General features: G+C 46.7%; 1 protein-coding gene across 6 annotated transcripts in view; it reads right to left on the bottom strand.

Moving 5' to 3' along the window:
* The window catches only part of LOC139436091 (CD99 antigen-like), a 46,082-nt gene that overhangs the window by 13,423 nt on the left and 13,533 nt on the right, over nt 1-19,126 (bottom strand). For 3 of the 6 annotated variants that reach the window (XM_071213463.1, XM_071213459.1, XM_071213460.1), the window contains exons 2-7: nt 9,269-9,301; nt 7,867-7,914; nt 6,327-6,368; nt 5,042-5,098; nt 3,038-3,082; nt 829-867 (exon numbers count right to left, since the gene is read on the bottom strand). In XM_071213463.1, the coding sequence (XP_071069564.1) occupies nt 829-867; nt 3,038-3,082; nt 5,042-5,098; nt 6,327-6,368; nt 7,867-7,914; nt 9,269-9,301 (264 nt within the window). The remainder of the gene's footprint in view (nt 1-828; nt 868-3,037; nt 3,083-5,041; nt 5,099-6,326; nt 6,369-7,866; nt 7,915-9,268; nt 9,302-19,126) is intronic. The other 3 variants (XM_071213461.1, XM_071213462.1, XM_071213464.1) reach the window with 1 other exon arrangement.

The raw sequence follows: 19,126 nt of genomic DNA, 5'->3' as shown, positions 1-19,126 counted from the left end.
TCCTCATCATTCTTATTGGAATAATGAAAATGCTCTAATAATGATTGACGTGATCAATGCACAACTATGTGATTATACTGAATACCATTGATTGTATACTTTGGATGGATTTATGCTTTATTACTATGCATCAATAAAATTATTTGTTACAAAGGAAAAAAGAAAAAAAATATCTATGACTCCACGAAAGGGGGTCCAGAATGTTATTTATCTTTTTCTAGGCAGATTTATGACCTATGTTAAAAATGCATGCTTTAGCTCTCACCAAACAGCCAAGAGATGTCAAAAATCCTTGGCCAAATCATATGGCTTTTAAAGGAATTCTTCTCGTTGTTCTTTTCTCCTCAAAAGGAATATGAAAAAGGCTAAATGAGGTAAATCATTTCTGCTTCCAGGTCAAAAATAAAATACTGAAGAATCACACACTTAAAACTACCCCTTGTGATTTCTTTCACCTGAGGGCAAGCGAAACTAGAGACCCCAGCCCAGCACTCACGGGCTTTATTTCCAAGATCTGAGCCAAAAAGCAAGTCTTTTCATTATAGACAGTGACAGGGAAAGAGGGTGGGCTGTGCCCCTCAGAAAATGGGGGGCTTTGGGCTGGGGACAGATAGTAAAATGGAGATCACAAAGCCCCCACTTGCTGTGTCTTTTGACAGAACCTAAACGAGCCACTTGATGTGTTTGGCAAAGGGTCATCATTCTTTGTGCCATCTTTACGACCAGGATGAAAAGGCTACCGGTTTGATCATGAGCATTTTCATCCCCGTTACCTCAACAACACGAACAAGGAACCCCAAGCAAGATTCAGAAATGACCTGCACGTACCCTGCTCCTCTCCATCGTTCCTCTGTCTCCCACCGCCAGCTGCAAGAGAGGAAGGGTCATTGACAAAGGGCACCGGGAAGATGCGGCGGTGACGAAAATCTCATGGCAAAGAGCAACGCCCTGCTTCCGTGGGCTGTGGATGGACCTGAGCACAAAGACTAGGGAACTGGTAAGGTCACCTAAATAGGGCAACAGGCAGCACTCTAGTTATATAGCCGTGTAACACGCACTTCTCCATTTTGTGTAACAGTCAGTACTCTAGTCCTATGGCTGAGTAACATGTACTTCCCATTTATGTTTAACAGGCAGTGCTCTAGTTCTGTTTTTGGCCACTGGCAAAGAGCTAACCCTTCACCCCTGAGTGTGTTTTCCCTTCAATCTTCCCCTAAATGTCAGAGACTCTGTCTAACATCCCTTTATTTTTTTCACATCTAACACCAAAATAAATTTGATTTTAAGCCAAAGCTCATACAATTATCAAAAGGTTTTTTCATTGTCCGGGAACTCACCCAGAAATCTATACATGTGTGAGAGCACCTTTAGTTCTGTGTAAGTAAATATCTGCTAGTCAGGTGCTGTGCCTCGTTACAGGCATTTTATGTTATGCAGTGACAGAACTAGAGTTCTGCCTGTGAAACTAAATGGGGAGTGCATGTTACTCAGCCATAGGACTAGAGTACTGACTGTTACACATAAACAAGGACTGCATGTTACACAATCATAGAGCTAGAGAACTGCATGTTACTCATAAGAAGGCAGTGCATGCTACAGAGTCATAGAACTAGAATACTGACTGGTACACAAAATGGAGGAGCACATGTTACATGGTTATATAACTAGAGTACTGCCTGTTACACTACAAGGGGGGAGTACATGTCACGCAGTTACAGATCTAGAGTACTGCAGAGTAACACATAAAGGAGGAGTGCATGTTACACAGCCATACAACTAATGTGGTGACTGTTACACATAAAGGAGGAGTACAAGTTATACAGCCATAGAACTAGGTACTGCCTGTTACACTAAAAGAGAGGAGTGCATGCTACACAGTTAAAGAATTAGAGTACAGCATAGTATGCCTAAAAGAGGAGTGCATGTTACACAGCCATAGAAGTAGAATACTGACTGTTACACTAAAAGAGAGCAGTGCATGCTACACAGTTAAAGAACTAGAGTACAGCATAGTACACATAAGGAGGACTGCATGTTACACAGCCATAGAAGTAGAGTACTGACTGTTACTTTAAAGGGGGACAGACAGACCTGGTACAACATGCTAAATGTTCAACATAAATTTAAATTGGAAAAAAAAATGTTATATAGGTAGGTAGAAGTTGTGGACATAACTTCAGTGAGTAGATTTAAAAGGGTCTTAATCTTGTTAGGGGAGTCCTTTAAAAGCAGAGCGAAGGTAGCAGGTGTAGCTCAGTGGTTGAGCACCTGCTTCGCATATACAAGGTCCTGGGTTCGATCCCCAGTACCTCCTAAAAACAAACAGTAAAACCATCTCTCATTGGGGAGCGGATGTAGCTCAGTGGTTCAGCGGCTGCTTTGCATGTAAGCAGTCCAGGGCTCAATACCCAGGACCTCCTAAAAAAAAAAAAAGGAGGATGAAATTCAAGAGAGAAAGAGCCATGAGAAGCAAGAAGTAGAAACTCAACAGATCCGGAAGAGCAGGGAGAAGCCAGCAGAGGCCACTGCGTGCATCGCCATGCGACAGAGGAGCCCAGGACCAACCGCCACCGACAGCCAGCCCAGAACGCCGAAGCAACGCCTTGAGGAAAGAGACACCAGGAGTTTGAGATCAGTTTACATTATACACGCGAGGCAGTTAACGACACGCTTTCCTCTAGAGGAGGTGGAGTGAGGAACCAAAATAACCCAGCAAGGAAGACGTGCGGCCGTGATTTTAGACCAAACGCGAGGCTGATGCCAACTCTCTTTCCATCTCATGAGGGTGACTCAAAGGGCCAACTCTCGAGGAAGGAGGAGATTCTGACCTGGTGCCTGGCTACACATTTCCATTTCCTTAAACTCTGCTTGCACGGCCACACCCTTGAAGCATGTGCAAATAGCAGAGCTCCTAAAACAACTTCCCAATATGTGATTTCATGGAGGGCTACGGTGGTAGACTCCAGACTCTTGCAGACAGGTAGGCACCCTGGGATAGACGAGAAAGGAGATGGAAGAGAATGGAAAGACAACTTACCTCCTTCTGAAGTCCCATCAGAGAGATCAGAATCGGAAAAGCTACCTAGAAAGGAAAAACACAGCGTCATCTGTCATACTGAACATTCTGGGAGGGTCTTGGTTCTTGGAGTAAAAGGAAAACACCTTTGGGCTCAAAAGGAGACCTGACTATAACTAGCAGAAATACTTGGAGGATGAGCTTTCATAATTCATTACAAATGTTTCACAATATTTCAAGTTATTTGTTGGGCGGTAATGGATGGGAACCCTGTATGACGACATGCATGTTTGTTTTGTAACTTCACAACTTTCACTATATACTCATTGTTTATGTATGTGCATGTATGAATGATATACTTCAGTCAATTATTTCTGAACTATGTAATTATGCCAAATACCACTGATTGTATACTTTGGATGGACTGTAGGTTTTATTAATAGGTCTCGATAAAATCCATTTGTTTAAAAAATAGTTTTTAAAATGAAAAAAAAAACTTTTAAAAAAATTTATTGAACAAGCCAAGCTCATATGCCAACCTAAAAAGTAAAATGAAATAATAAAATAAAATAAAATAAAGCAGATCTGTGGGGAAACAAAGATTATTATTTCCATAGAAGCATAAAGGACACCATGAAGGAAAATTTAACTTCAACTCCTTACTTGTCCAAAAATAGTGTTAAAAATAATCAAAGACAACAATAAAAGGGGGGAAAAAGTTCATAATAGTGACTGGCAATAATTAATATCCATAACAAATGAAGAAGGCTTATAAATTAGCAAGGAAAAATGGGTATCCTAAAATATAAGAAAGAGCAAAGGACATGAACAACTAATCCACAAAAGAACTAAAAGTGGCCAACTGACATACTGCAATTTTCTTTTAAAAAGTTCTGAAATGAGTCATGAAATTAGGGCAAAAGTAAAATATCATTTAACTCTACCTCTTTGCCAGAGATTTTCTAAGTGGTAATAACCCCTGCAGGACATGATGTGAACATAAGGATATTTATACATATGGCTGAGTAAACTGGCATAAGTCTAGAGGCAAGTTTTTAAAAAAATATGTCAAAAGCTATAAAAGCACTCAAAATTGGCCAAAACAACTTGACCTCTAGAAACCTCTTTTAAGAAATAATAATAAAACGCACAAAGGTGGCTTAAGTTTGCTTTGTACTTCACAATTCTAAAATATCAGAAGAAACATAACATTTGCAAAATCAGGAATTAAATAAAGTATATAATTACATACATTATGTGGGAGTATAATTGCCACTAAAAGCCACATGATCATAAAATGACTAAACGACAGGAGAAAATGCTTATAAAATATTGCTAGCAAAAAATAATGCTACAACTCAGCATGAACAAAAGACTGACATTGGTATTAAAATTTTTTTTCATTTAAATTGATATATAAAATACTGGAGAAAATTACCACCTGAATGTTAACAGTGCTTATTTCACAGTATTAGAACTCAGACTTCTATGTTCTGTCTTAAAATTTTAAAACAAATACGTAAGGAAATATTCTAAAAATCTGACATTTTAGCAGATAGTCCATTCAAAAATGGATGCTGAAAATATTACGATATTTCAGAAAAGCTGATCTACACAGCCATGGGCAATAGTCTAAAAAACACTAACTTCAAAAGAAGACAAACAAACAAAAAAGACCTCATATTTTTTTAATGTAATATTAAAAAAATGAATTAAAAAAAAACAAAACAAAACCCTAACTTCCCTGCAGGAAATGCAAATGCTGGCACTTTTCCCTGACTCGATTGCATCTCATTAAAATCTCAGAATCAATTTTCAAAGGCTCTATAAAATGTTGGGAATAACATCAGCAAGCTGAAAGTGGAAACCAAACCAGAAATACCTCGTTGAAAACTCTGCGTTCTACTCCTTTAAAAGGGTAATTGTTTGGTGCAAAGAGGAAAGAGCAGGCATGAGGTCATCTGAAAGGGTAATCACTGAACTTTGGAAAACTCAGAGGGGACCCCGAGAGCCCCAGGATCTTACCAGAGGAGCCAGGCTCACGGGGCTTCGGTTTCGAAGGATTATGCGCCGGTGGGTCATCTGTTCACAAAAGATATGCATTTATATTATGGACACTCTGACATGATGACAAAAATGCATCATTAGTCCACGAAAGAGAGCCCAGAGCCCCCTCCCTGTCATGGAGAAGGTATGCCCACGCCCAGTTCTCCCTCTCCCCGCCGCAGCATCTCACTGCACGGATTTCCACGGGAAATGAAGGCCACCGTCTGGACTAGCTACAGAATTTGCAGGTCCCCACGCAAAATGGAAAAAGCACCCCTTGTTCAAAGGTCATTAAGAATGTCAAGCGCAGAACGGGTGCAAACGTGGTTTGTAACTCTTTGGAAGTGAACCGAAATGGGAAAAGCACCTTGCGGTGTTTGTAGCTAGCAGAGCTAATAAATGGGTAGGACACTGGTTGAACGATAAAGTCTAAGGTCACGGGTGTTACTAGAAGAGAAGCTAAGAATGCAATTGGCCCTGTAAAGCATAATGAAACCACATGTGAAACGAGCACGGGTAAAATTGCATCTATAAGACTGTTCTTTGAAACAGCAAATGTACATTAACGATAACAAGATGTTAATATCAGGCAAAAACACAACAAAAGCCAACTATGGACAGTGGTGTATAGCAATATATGAACAATCTTCCACTAAGGGTAAAAAAATTAAAGAAAAGGAAATATACTAAGTGAAAGAAACTAGACAAAAGGTACTATGCGTTTTTTTACTTCATTGATTATTGCAGGGTAGGGTTATCTTGTTCTCTGTTTTTCTTTTTTTATTTCTAGGAGAGTAAGGAAAAGGCTCTAATATTGCTTCACGTGGTGAATGCACAACACTGCCATTATACCAAACAAATAAATACCAGCGATGGGACACTTGGCACGGACTGCAGGCTTTACGAATATGTGTTAATAAACCCGATTTAGAAACTTTAAAGAAAAAAGAATGTCAGGACTGCAACAGCAGAGCTTGAATCCAAGGATGGGGTCCCTGTGAAGCCATAAACTGCATCCAGGAGGCAGACCCTGGCAAAGGGCAGCCACACTCGCCTTACGTCATTGCAAAGCTCACAAGAATTTTAAAATAAAAGCAAGCACGCGGGCAAAACGCCGACATACGACAACAAGAACGTATCGGTTCCTTAGGCTTTCACTGTAAAACCGCATGCAATTTTTTAAAAGATAGGACTCTTAAATAACGGTGATTGGGTGGTCACGAGGAAGGGAGTGAGGCAGAAGATTTAAATTCGCTGTACTCACCTTTTCCGTCACCTGGAAGGGCGTCATCTAACTTGAAGTCATCTGTAGGAGAAAAACAGATTCTTAAGAGGGAAGCTCAGAGTGAAACCAGGAAAGGAACGAACGACCGAATATCACTGTGACCAGCTCACGAAAAAGTCTCAATTCCTGATGGTTTTCACCTCATCTTCTCTTACTTGAAAAGAGTATAAAAAACTATACGTATAGTAATTTATGAGACTTTAATTCGCCAAAGGTGCCTCGGTCCTGAATATTTTCGACCCCAGAAAAGGATCATCAAAAGCAAACTACAATGGAAACCACTATCCATGTGGTGCAGCAGTGCTCCAAAATGTATTCACCAAATGCAATGAATGTCCCACAATGATGAAAGAGGTTGCTGATGTGGGAGGAGTGGGGTGAGGGCGTCAGGGGTATATGGGAACCTCATATTTTTTTAATGTAACATTTAAAAAGAAAGAAGGGAAAAAACATACTACAAAGCTAAATAAATGAACAACAATAAAAAAAAAAACTCGGAATAACTCAGACACTCGGAATAAAAGCATCAAAATGACCCAAAACTGGGAAGCAGATGTGGCTCAACGGATAGAGCGTCTGCCTACCACATGGGAGGTCCAGGGTTCAAACCCAGGGCCTCCTGACCCATGTGGTGAGCTGGCCCATGCGCAGAGCTGATGTGCACAAAGAGTGCAATGCCATGCAGAGGTGTCCCCTGTGTAGGGGAGCCCCATGTGCAAGGAGTGCACCCCACCAGGAAAGCCACCCCATGGGGGAAAAAAAAAAGCTCAGCCCACCCAGGAGTGGTGCTGCACACACGGAGAGCTGACGCAGCAGGATGACGCAACAAAAAGAGACACAGATTCCCGGTGCCACCAAGAATACAAGCAGACACAGAAGAACACAATTGGCCCAGTGGTTGGGGCGTCCGTCTACCACATGGGAGGTCCGCGGTTCAAACCCCGGGCCTCCTTGACCCGTGTGGAGCTGGCCATGCGCAGTGCTGATGCGCGCAAGGAGTGCCGTGCCACGCAAGGGTGTCCCCCGCGTGGGGGAGCCCCACGCGCAAGGAGTGCGCCCGTGAGGAGAGCCGCCCAGCGTGAAAAGAAAGTGCAGCCTGCCCAGGAATGGCGCCGCCCACACTTCCTGTGCCGCTGACGACAACAGAAGCGGACAAAGAAACAAGACGCAACAAATAGACACCAAGAACAGACAACCAGGGGAGGGGGGGAAATTAAATAAATAAATAAAAATAAATAAAAAAAAAAAGACCCCAAACCATTTCACAGAAGTGCCAGCACTCATTCCCTTATATTATTGCACAAGACAGTTTCCCTATCACACCACCCTTCAAATTATATTATAATATTTGAATATTAATAACATGTTATGATTTTAACAGAATATACCCAAAGGCCTTCATCTTCCTCATCTCTTCCTTATATTTGTTGTCCAAGCCCCACCCTGCTCTCTGGGAAACTGGGGCACACAAAGCCGGTTTCTCCATCCTCTTTGCAAGCAAAGAGCATTTCCTTCTTACCATCTTTGGGTGTCCTGAGCGGTGGGGTGGTGGGTTGCTTCTTAGGGCCTGAAAGAAAAGACATTTTAAATCAGTAAAACTTGCATCTGGAACCAAATAAAAAAGGTGAGTTCTTAAGGATACACAACGGGGAGCATCCTCTCTCCTCAGGCCAAGGCACTGGCCACAGCTCGAGGCTGATTCTTGAGTTCACTCGCCAAGTCCATAGGCCAGTTACTGGCCCTGGCCTGTCCTTGAGCTTGAGACCCACCTCCTATGCTGAGCTGGGGTGGGGGGCTCTGCAGGGAAGAGAAGGCAGAAGCCAGGGGAAGGGAAACCCTGAGCACAAAGACAGTGTGTCGAGGGTCCCAGAACTACGCAGAGGAGGAGGAAGATGGACTTGAGAACAGGGGCTGACGGGTCACCTGCATTTCTCAGGTGGGACCCCTCTTTGCTTCTGTCCCCTCCACCTTGCCCCCCTCCCCGGAATGGGAAGGAGAGCAGGATGAGTTTGGAAGGGGAGAGCATCCCGCCGTGGTAAACATCCTTTGCTCCCGCTGACCCAAAAGTGGTACATTGGGAAGTCTGTGAGTATCCCCATTGGCTCCAGGAAACACTGCAGTTGGGAGTCTCTGGTCTCCCGCCTTCTGGGATGGACCACAGGAGTGCAAATAAAGAGGTACAGAGATGTGCAGGGCAGGGAAGCTGCTCTGTATGGGAAGGGAGTGCTGGAGACACCATGTTACACTTTTGTCAAAATCCTTGGAAATGTAGGCACAAAGTGGCCACCACGGGTGCTCTGTAGAAACAATGTAGCGATATTGATTCCACCTTTGTAACACGTGTAGCACCTAATGTTCAGCCTTTGTAACACATGTGGCACCTAATGTTCAGCCTTTGTAACACATGTAGCACCTAATGTTCAGCCTTTGTAACACATGTAGCATCTAATGGTTCAGCCTTTGTAACACATGTGGCACCTAATGTTCAGCCTTTGTAACACATGTGGCACCTAATGCAAGATGCAAGAAGAGGGGAAACCTGGGTGAGGAGGGGGCGCTTTAAATGGAAAGTCTGTACTTTCGGTCAATTTTTCTGTAAACCTAAAACTGCTTCAAATATAAGGTTTATTTTTTTTAAATATATAAGGAAAAAGATAAAGTGGGGGCTGGGGGTGGGGGAGGAGGGGAGCCAAAGAATAAGGAGGAATTAGATGAAAATCTTGAATGTTCTTGTTTGCTTGTACCCTGATTGGCTCCCAGGGGGGAGATGGGGTGAGTGAAGGAGGGGACAGTTTATTTTCCCTCCCCAGGATAGCGTGGTTTTTTCCTCACTGTATGTGGGTACAGTGATCATGACACACGTTTAAAGGTATGCACTATGTTAAAATATTTACTTTATTTTTGAAAAATTCATGACTTACCAGGAAGGGCATCAGATAAATCAAAATCTTGGCCTACAGGGGGGGAAAAAGCACCACATTAGAAATGAGGAAAACAGAAGTTGGAAAATTAAGAAAAATAAGCAAAATGATATGCTGATTTTCTGGATGCCGTGATAACTGCAGTCTTTGGTAGCTTTCAAAAAATTTGTAGTGTATGGCGACTTCTCAGTCTACATATTCACTTTCATGCCTAGAAATACAAATACAGTACCCCACCCTTGAAGAAGTATTATTACTCTATAGCTTAGCAGAAATTTAAAAAGTGGCGAAAGATTGTGCATGTAGAGGTTCAGAAATTGAGATTAATTGATGCTGTTGCTCTCATCTTGAGAAATAACCTTTTCGATAAAGACATGGTCACATCTGCAAAAAAAAAAAAAAGTGGGGAAACATGGTGATTTTGGATGAGCATTGTTCTTAAAATGTAGAACCTTAGAGGGAGAAGAATAATGGGGGGAAAAAAAACACCCAAAGCAAAATCCTTCCTTTTATTAGCCATTTGCCTATAATCCCAGAAACAAACTATATTTCTTGTAGAAACAGAAAAAAAAGAACAGAAAAGAACATAAACTTGATTTTTTTTTAGGAGGCCCCGCGGATTGAACCCCGGACCTCTTATATGCAAGGCAGGTGCTCAGCGACGGAGCTACCCCTTCTCCACAGAAAAGCACATGAAAGGGGGAGAAAACACCTTGTAATTCCACAGGGTTAGAAGCTGGCTGTAATTTCTTTGTTATTTGATCCTATTGCTGGTTTTCTCATTAAAATAATCCCAATACTATTTTCACATGGACATCTCTGATGGATTGCAGACGGGGGGAGCCACGTCAAGGAAGTTTTGATAAAACTTGCTTGGACCATTTGACCGCCCGAAAGGAACATTTCCTCATCTCTCACAGGAAAACGGAGCCGACCGTCCATCTCAGGAAGGGATAACTGCTCAGGCTCCAAACATACCACAGATGCCATCTGAATATTTCCATGTATTCAATCTCATGGGATGACTAACATCTACGTTGTATCCGATGGTCATCTCTGGTGTGTGTATTTAGGTGTGTGTATGTGTGTGTGTACATGCGTGTGCATCTGTTTTCCAGTGTGTGCTGTGTCTGGAAAGTAGGAGAAATGTTGGGAATCCAGCTGGTGATTGCGGTAATCTCACAGCCTCGACCCCAAAATGCACTTCATACAGCTGGGTGTGGGAAGTAGCCAACACAGATAGTGTACTCTCCCTGCAGCATGCAACAGATGTTTATAAGCTGGTGAGCGGAGGTGCCGTGGAGCTGGAAGAGACCATCAGGCTTGGACATCAATGGTTCTGTCCACAGGCACTCCTGAACCAACATTTACAACTGTTTTAGCAACTTGTTTAAAAGTGTTCTTTAGTTGCCCCAGCGGGGCACAAGCGCCAGCCTCGAGATTTCTAAATCTTCAGAGCAAGCCACCTGAATACAAACGGATTTTGCAAGTAGTGCTTTTAGGGTAAAAAGGGGGGAACCGAGAAAGAAGCAGCAGAGCGAGGCCTTAGGACGCTACAAAGCAACCACGAAACCTCACAAACTTGAAAGGGAAACACAGTGGTTTTTTTAATCCACGTTCAAGCCCTTCTAATTCCTAATAAAGAGAATACGGTGACAGATGCAGTTACCAAAGAAACAAAACAGAACAACCTCTTCATACGGACGCATCACTTCCCGCTTTCGGGGGACAAAAGGCTCTTTGGAAGCTTTCCAAGTCGACCGTGCCGACTCTTTCTGAGGCTCCAGAGCCCGCCCTGTCCTCTGCTCACAACGAAACCACCACAGGATTCTTGGGGTGACTCAGTGGCAGCTGAAGCCCTCAAGGGGAGGTCCCACCCCGGGGCTCCCCCAGGCTCTCCGTGACTCATGCACACTCAGACCACACCGGACGCAGGAAGGGGAAGTCAGAGCCACCCGCGGCCCTCGAGCACCGTGTATCCCGCCCGTCCTACGGGGGACACGCCATTCAAGCACTGGAACCGGTCTTCATTTCCACGTGAAGGGCACGTCGGGTGGGAGCTCCCGTGGGGTGGAGGCCAAGCCCAAGGCGAATCCAGATGCCTCCCCTGGAGGGAGAAAGTCTCAAGGGCCACCCGTGCTTCTCAAGGACTGTTCCCCAGCACCGCCTGAGTTCCCACTTCCACACGCGGAGATTACAGGATGCAAAAAAACGTGCGTCCAGAGACGCACGCCGCACACGTCCAAGGGGATCTGATTTGGATGCTGGGTCTTTGAACTGGATGCCAGTGAGTTTAACCCAGTAGACTGGCGACCCTGTAACAGGGAGCTTGGACACTTGGACAAACAGACAGGGAGAAGGCCCTGCGGAGATGGAGACCAAGAGTGGAGCGATGTGGCCACAGCCTAAGAACCCCAAGGATGGCCGGCAGCTGCGGCAGTTGGAGGGGCAGGGCCCCACAGGTTGGTTTCCGAGGTAGCCCGGACCTGCCCACGGCTTCATTTTGAGCTGCTGGCCGCCAGAACCATGAGAGAAGAAACGTCTGTTGGTTGAAGCACCCCAGGGAGGGAGGTGAAAAAAAAACTCCTGCCCCAATATCCTCCCAGCTCAGCCACTGCCAGCTTTAGGTCAAGACTGTTTTCCCAGCAGCTTCTGGCTTCATCGGCCACGCACAGGCTGTTCAGAGCCACACTGCAAGAAGAAGCGCATGTGTGTCTGCATGTGCAACTGCATGAGCACCTGTGTGTGCAGCTGCAAGTGTGACTGAATATCTGTGTGTGCAACTGCATGCGTGACTGTGTAAGCATCCAAGTGTGCGGCTGCATGCACATCTGATTTGTGACTGTGTGTGCAACTCCATGTGTGATTGCGTATCTGTGGGTGCATCTGCATGTGTGACAGTGAATCTCTGTGTGCAACTGCATGGTTGTGAACAACTGTGTATCTGCGTGTGCATTTGTATGTGCATGTGTGTGCACAATTATGTGTGCTGCTTGTGTGGTCGACAGCATGCATGAGTGTGTGTGCATCTGCATGTGCAGCTGTCCCTGCATCTGTGCTTCTAACTAGGTTGTACAACTGTGTCTGAATCTGCATGTGCAACTTTGCATATGACTGCATGCACAACTGTGTGCAACTGCATATGCACCTGCATGAGTGGCTGTGTGTGCATCTGTGCATGACTGCATAGCTGTATGTACCTCTGCATGTGTGACTGTGCATCCATGTGTGCAACTGCATGCACATGCATCTGTGTGTGCATCTGTGCATGTGACTGTATGAGTATCTGCATGTGCAACTGCATGTATGATTGTGTGAGCAACTGTGTGCAACTGTGTATCTGTGTGCATCTATACATGCAACTGTGTATCTGTGTGTGCAATTGCATGTGCTGCTGTGTGGTCGACAGCATGCATGACTGTATGCATTCTGCATGTGTGGCCGTGCTTGCCTCTGTGCTTCTAACTAGGTTGTACAATTGCGTGAATCTGCATGTGCAAATTCGTGTATGACTGCATGCACAACTGTGTGTACATCTGTGTGTAGCTGTACATGCACCTGCATGTGGCTGTGTGTGCATCTGCATGTTAAGAGTGCACCTGCATTTGCATGTGTCTGTGTGCTACATGCATCTGCATGCATGACTGCCTCTGCATGTGTGACTGCATGTACATTTGCACGTGCATTTGTGCATGCGATTGTGCTGCTGCATGTGCACCTGCATGTACAAATGTAACTGCACATGCATCTGCTTGTACAACTGTGTGCATTTGTGTGTAACTGCATGTGCATCACTGTGCACAACCATGTGTGCCTCTGCAAGTACGACTGCACATGCATCTGCATAACTGTGTATGCATTTGCGTGACTGCATGTATTTGTGTATACATCTGTGCGTGTGATTGTCCTGTGCTACTGAGAGTGTGCATATGCATGTATGACTGAATGTGCGCCTCTGCATGTGATTGTGTTGCTGCATGTGCACCTGCATATACAACTGTGTCTGCATGTAACTGCATGTGCATCACTGTGTATGACCACGTGTGCATCTGCAAGTACAACTACAACATGCATCTACATAACTGTGCATGCATCTGTGTAACTGTGTGTATTTGTGTGTGCATCTGTGCACGATTGTCCCTGTGCTACTGAGTGTGCATCTGCATGAATGACTGAGTGTGCATCTGTGCACGGGATTATGTTGCTGCATGTGTGTACAAACTGTGTGTGCATCTACACGTGTGTCTTGACAACTCTGTGTCCACCCCCAGCCCCTTCCCTCCCCACCTCCAGTGGCCTCTCCCATTCCCCCAGGACTTCAGTACACTCACCGTTCTCTCCTCTCCATACACCCACTCTGGGTCCCTGAGGTGGCAGCCACCACCGCACAACCCAGCCTCACTACAAAGCTGCCTCTCACCCACCCCCCCCTGCAGAGGCCCAGCCCTTCCAGGCCCACCCCAAAGCCCCTCGGCTGAGCCAGGGGGTCTGCACACAAACCCGGACCCCCCCTGCAAAGGCAGACCCCAAGGGGGCCCCCAGCCTGCTTCTTCACACCCACAGAGGATGTCACCATGTCCCCAAACCCACCCCAGAGGCCCCAGGTCAGTCAAGGAGCTCAATGCAAACGCCCGGGTGGAAAGAGGAAGGATGTGGCCCCCTGGCCCCTCCCTTCAACCCACCCTCCACGTCCCAACTCCTGGACACCCCATCTCAGTCCTGGAGTAAGAGCTGACCCCCCATGCCCCGACCTCTGCTCCTGTTGCCAACTCTAAAATCACCGCTGCATGCAGCCCACATGGGGACACTCAGCTTTCAAACTTGGGGACTCTTCCTCGGGACCTCAGACTCATGTCTCAAGACCCCTCCTGCCCCTGCCGGGACCCCTCCTCCCAGAGGTCAAACCACTGTCGCAACTTATTTCTCCCAAGCACACACCCAGACCTGCCCCACAAATATCGTTCCATGAAAACCAGGTAGGACTGGGGCGGGGGCCCGGCTCTTGGGGTGCCGCAGCTGAGAAGGCCCTTCACAAATCCACAAAGAGAGGGATTTTGTTCCTGGTGGCGTCCTGCTCTGCAGAAACGTGGAGGCCCTTCTGCCAGGGTCACGAGATGGTTTTGAGAACATGTAAATGTAACCTGCTGGGGCTGGAGATCCACGGGGACATCCACCCAGCCACAGCAACTTAACAGCTTGTAACAGGGCAGGCAGTCAGCAAGCACCTGTGGGCCCACCCAAATCTCAGGTGTCTGCTCTAAACCAGACCACCGTTCATAAAAATCCATCCACCCATCCAGCCAGCCAGCCACCCACCATCAACCCCATTCACCCACCCACCCAGCCATCCATCCACCCATCCACCCACCCCATTGATCCATCCACCCACCTACCCATCCATCCATCCATCCACCCACCCATCCATCCATCCATCCACCCACCCACCCAGCCATCAATCCACCCATTCACCCATCCACTCATCCACCCATCCATCCATCGACCCACCCTGCCCACTCACCCACCCAACCATCCACCCAGCCACCCAGCCACCTATCCATCCATCCATCCACCACCCACCCACCCAGCCATCCACCACCCATCCACCCATCATCCACTCATCCACCCACCCACTCATCCATCCATCCACCCATTGTCCCACCTGCCCACTCACCCACCCAACCATGCACCCACCCACCCAGCCATCCATCCACCCCATCCACCTATCCATCCATCCACCCACCCAGCCATCCATCACCACCCATCCACCCACCCACTCATCCATCCATCCATCCATCCACCACCCATCCACCCACCCATCCCTTCATCTGCCCATCTACCTATCCATCCATCCACCACCCATCCATCCATCCATCCATCCATCCATCCACCCACCCATCCACCCATCCACCCAAGCCAGTGTCCAGCCACAACTTCCTACATCCAGAACAATGGTAACCTTGGGGCTGCCCGCTGGAAACTACGCGTCCCTCTCCCCCACCTTCCATGAATGCCAGCTGGGGCCTGATGAACCTGTTAACAAGGAAAGATCACGCAACCCACCCATGGACATGGAAACCAAGCTGCCACCCTGGAGATGGGGGAGGGAGCTCCAGGGAGAGCCCCTGTTGGACTTTGAAGGCATTTTGTCTCCTAGTCAACTCAAAAACAAACTATTCTGGCAGCAAAAGTCAGAACATCCTCTGTGGTTTCCAGCACCCTGAACGGGAAGCGTGACAATGAGTCAGAGAGAAGAGGCTGTACGCTCTCCAGGCATGAGTCATTCTCACTGTAAAGACACGCCCTTCAGACGCAAATTTAAAACTTCAGCCAGCCCTTTGGAGAAGCCTGAGTCACTCACTCTACAAAGGTCCCAAATGCACTTGGTCCTAGACTCATGCAGAATGTACAACTGAGAACCAGCTTTGCCTGGCATCAGACGGTGCCTCTGTGCCATGGCCGTCCTCTGTCTCAATGTGTGTGCACCTCCCCCTTCTTTTTTTTTTAAAGACTTATTTTTATTTCTTTCTCTCCTCTTCTCCCCACCCCTGCCCCAGTTGTCTGTTCTTTGTGTCTATTTTCTGCATGTTCTTTTCGTCCACTTCTGTTGTTGTCAGCGGCACGGGAATCTGTGTTTCTTTTTGTTGCGTCATCTTGTTGTGTCAGCTCTCCATGTGTGTGGCACCATTCCTGGGCAGGCTGCACTTTTTTTTCACGCTGGGGCGGCTCTCCTTACAGGGCGCACTGCTTGCGGGTGCGGCTCCCCTATGCGGGGGACAACCTCTGCGTGGCACGGCACTCCCTGCGCGCATCAGCACTGCACATGGGCCAGCTGCACACGGGTCAAGGAGGCCCGGGGTTTGAACCACGGACCTCCCACGTGGTAGACGGACGCCCCTAACCACTGGGCCAAAGTCCACTTCCCCAACCTCCCCCTCCTTATTCCTTCCTTTCCCCACCGTGTTAGATCACAGCCTACACAACTCCATTTCCACAACTCCCATTTCCAAACAGGACCACATTCACGGGGTTTGGAGACTGAACGTGCATTTTGGGGAAAAATAATCTTAACGGGTGATTCCCCGGACTTGGAGGTTTTCGTATTCATGAGAATGAAGGTTCTATGTAACATTTTGCGTGATCTATCTTTAAAAAAAGAAAGGAAAAAAAAAAAAGAACAAAGGAAGCCTTCTTCCACAGTGCGTCTTTTGTGTGCCCAGTGCTTTCCAGGTAGTGATCCTGGGTGGTCCTGCAGGGAGAGATGCTGGACACTGTTTGTCCTGCCATGGCCCACTGAATGGACTGGGGGGGAGAGTAAACTACAATGTAAACCATTATCCATGCGGTGCAGCAGTGCTCCAAGATGTATTCACCAAATGCAATGAATGTTCCATGATAATGAAAGAGGTTGTTGATGTGGGAGGAGTGGGGTGAGGGGGGTGGGGGGGTTATATGAGGACCTCGTGTTTTTTAATGTAACATTTTGTGCAATCTATTAACTTTTAAGAAGATAATTAAAAAGTAAAATAATCTATAGTGGACTTACTGGTGTTCTCCTGGAGAACTACTGTGATTAGAAAGGGAAGAAATTGTAATATTAATGTGGAGACAGTGGCCATGGTAGCTGCTGAGGGCAGGGAGAAGGAAGAAGAGATGTGATGTGGGGACATTTTCAGGATTTGGAATTATTCTGAATGATATTGCAGGGACAGATGCTGGACATTGTGTGTCCTGCCATGGCCCACTGGGTGGACTGGGGGAGAGTGTAGACTACAATGTAAACCATTATCCATGGGGTGCAGTAGTGCTCCAAAATGTATTCACCAAATGCAATGAATGTGCCACAATGATGAAAGAGGTTGTTGATGTGGGAGGAGTGGGGTGAAGGGGGTGGGGGGTCTATGGGGAGCTCATATTTTTTGAATGTAACATTTACAAAAAAATAGAGGAAAAAAATGGATCTGCATGACCCTCTGTTACATGTGTGCGAGCAATGGAGACCCCAAACCTTGCCCAGTCACGCCGATAGGAGCCCCACAACGTTGTCCCCGGGGCCATCCACTGCTCACTCGCCGTCGTCACTTCAGCTGCTTCTCCAGGCCCTTTCTGAGCCCCAAGAAAAAGAGAAGAACGAGGCGCCCTGGAAACAGATAGCGACGCAGCTGAGCAGGAAGATATTTGGTTCACGCCCAAAGTTTAGCATCAAGGTCGTGCACGGGATTTTAAAAAATAGCCAAGCCCATGTGCCTTTTCACTCTAGGATGTGGAGACCAAGGAGGGACCCCAAGACATGGGCAATTGTAGTGCAAAGCTCACAACTATGCAGAGATAACCTGCGACCCAGCTCCCTGAGGGGCAGAAAAGGAGGAGGTGGGCACGGAGGCTTTCCAGGTGGAGAAGGGTGCACAGCGAAAACAAAGGGATGGAATTATTTTGGGGTTCTTAAAAACTATATGAGGAAAGCGGACTTGGTCCAGTGGTTAGGGCGTCCGCCTACCACATGGGAGGTCTATGGTTCAAACCCCGGGCCTCCTTGACCCGTGTGGAGCTGGCCCATGCGCAGTGCTGATGCGCACAAGGAGTGCCGTGCCACGCAGGGGGTGTCCCCCCGCGTAGGGGAGCCCCACGTGCAAGGAGTGCGCCCTGGAGAGCCGCCCAGCGCGAAGAAAAGCACAGCCTGCCCAGGAATGGTGCCGCACTCATGGAGAGCTGACACAACAAGATGACACAACAAAAAGAAACACAGTTTCCTGGTGCCACTGATAAGAACAGCAGCAGACACAGAAGAACACACAGCAAATGGACACAGAGAGCAGACAACTGGGAGCAGGGAGAAATAAATAAAAAATAAATCTTAAAAAAAAAAAACTATATGAAACTACCTTATTTTTCTGTCGCTGAAAGAACTGATTAAAAATGCACGTTCCCTCTTTCTCCCTATGTGTGTTTTAGGATTGCAGCTGCTAGACTGTTGGGGTGATAGTTTTGGAAAGATTGTAGTCCTAGCTCTAGAATCCGCACAAGAATAATGTTTTATTAAGTTTAAATTCCAGGTCATGGACCTCTTTTAAAAAAACCCTGCCCTAAACCTTGAATCCAAAGTAGGAGTGGCCCTGGGGTTGATTCTTTTCTGTAGCAGAAAAGGATGTTTTGGGGTTTTTTAAAAACAAACTTATTTTTTTAATATTTATTTTTTATATTTATTTTTATTTATTTCTCTCCCCTTCCCTCCCCTGCCCCAGTTGTCTGTTCTGTGTGTCCATTTGTTGTATGTTCTTCCTTGTCCGCTTCTGTTGTTGCCAGCGGCACGGGAATCTGTTTCTTTTTGTTGCGTCGTCTTGTTGTGTCAGCTCTCCGTGTGTGCGGCACCATTCCTGGGCAGGCTGCACTTTCTTTCATGCTGGGCGGCTCTCCTCACGGGGCGCACTCCTTGTGCGTGGGGCTCCCCCACGCGGGGGACACCCCTTGCGTGGCACTGCACTCCTTGCGTGCATCAGCACTGCACATGGCCAGTTCCACACGGGTCAAGGAGGCCCGGGGTTTGAACCGCGGACCTCCCATGTGGTAGACGGACGCCCTAACCACTGGGCCAAGTCCACTTCCCAGAAAAAGGACGTTTTGAGCCCCCTTTGTTTCCACTGAGTGAGTTAACAGATCACATTGGGTTTAGCAGCTTAATTCCAGGCTTAGGCTATTCTGTTGATCTGGCTTCTTTGCTTTTGTCTGCAATTGAGCTGAACGTGTTGGTGCCACCAGAACATTCAGTATTTTGTGTGGATTCTGGAGAGAGGACGCGTTGGTGCAGATGTGATGGATTTATTCAGTAATACACAGTATAGCATGGGCTCTTCAAAATAAGGA

Source organism: Dasypus novemcinctus, chromosome Y (assembly GCF_030445035.2).
Source record: "Dasypus novemcinctus isolate mDasNov1 chromosome Y, mDasNov1.1.hap2, whole genome shotgun sequence".
NCBI lineage: Eukaryota > Metazoa > Chordata > Mammalia > Cingulata > Dasypodidae > Dasypus > Dasypus novemcinctus.
The sequence above is the reverse complement of the archived record's forward strand: the minus strand, read 5'-3'. Positions and strand labels throughout refer to the sequence as shown.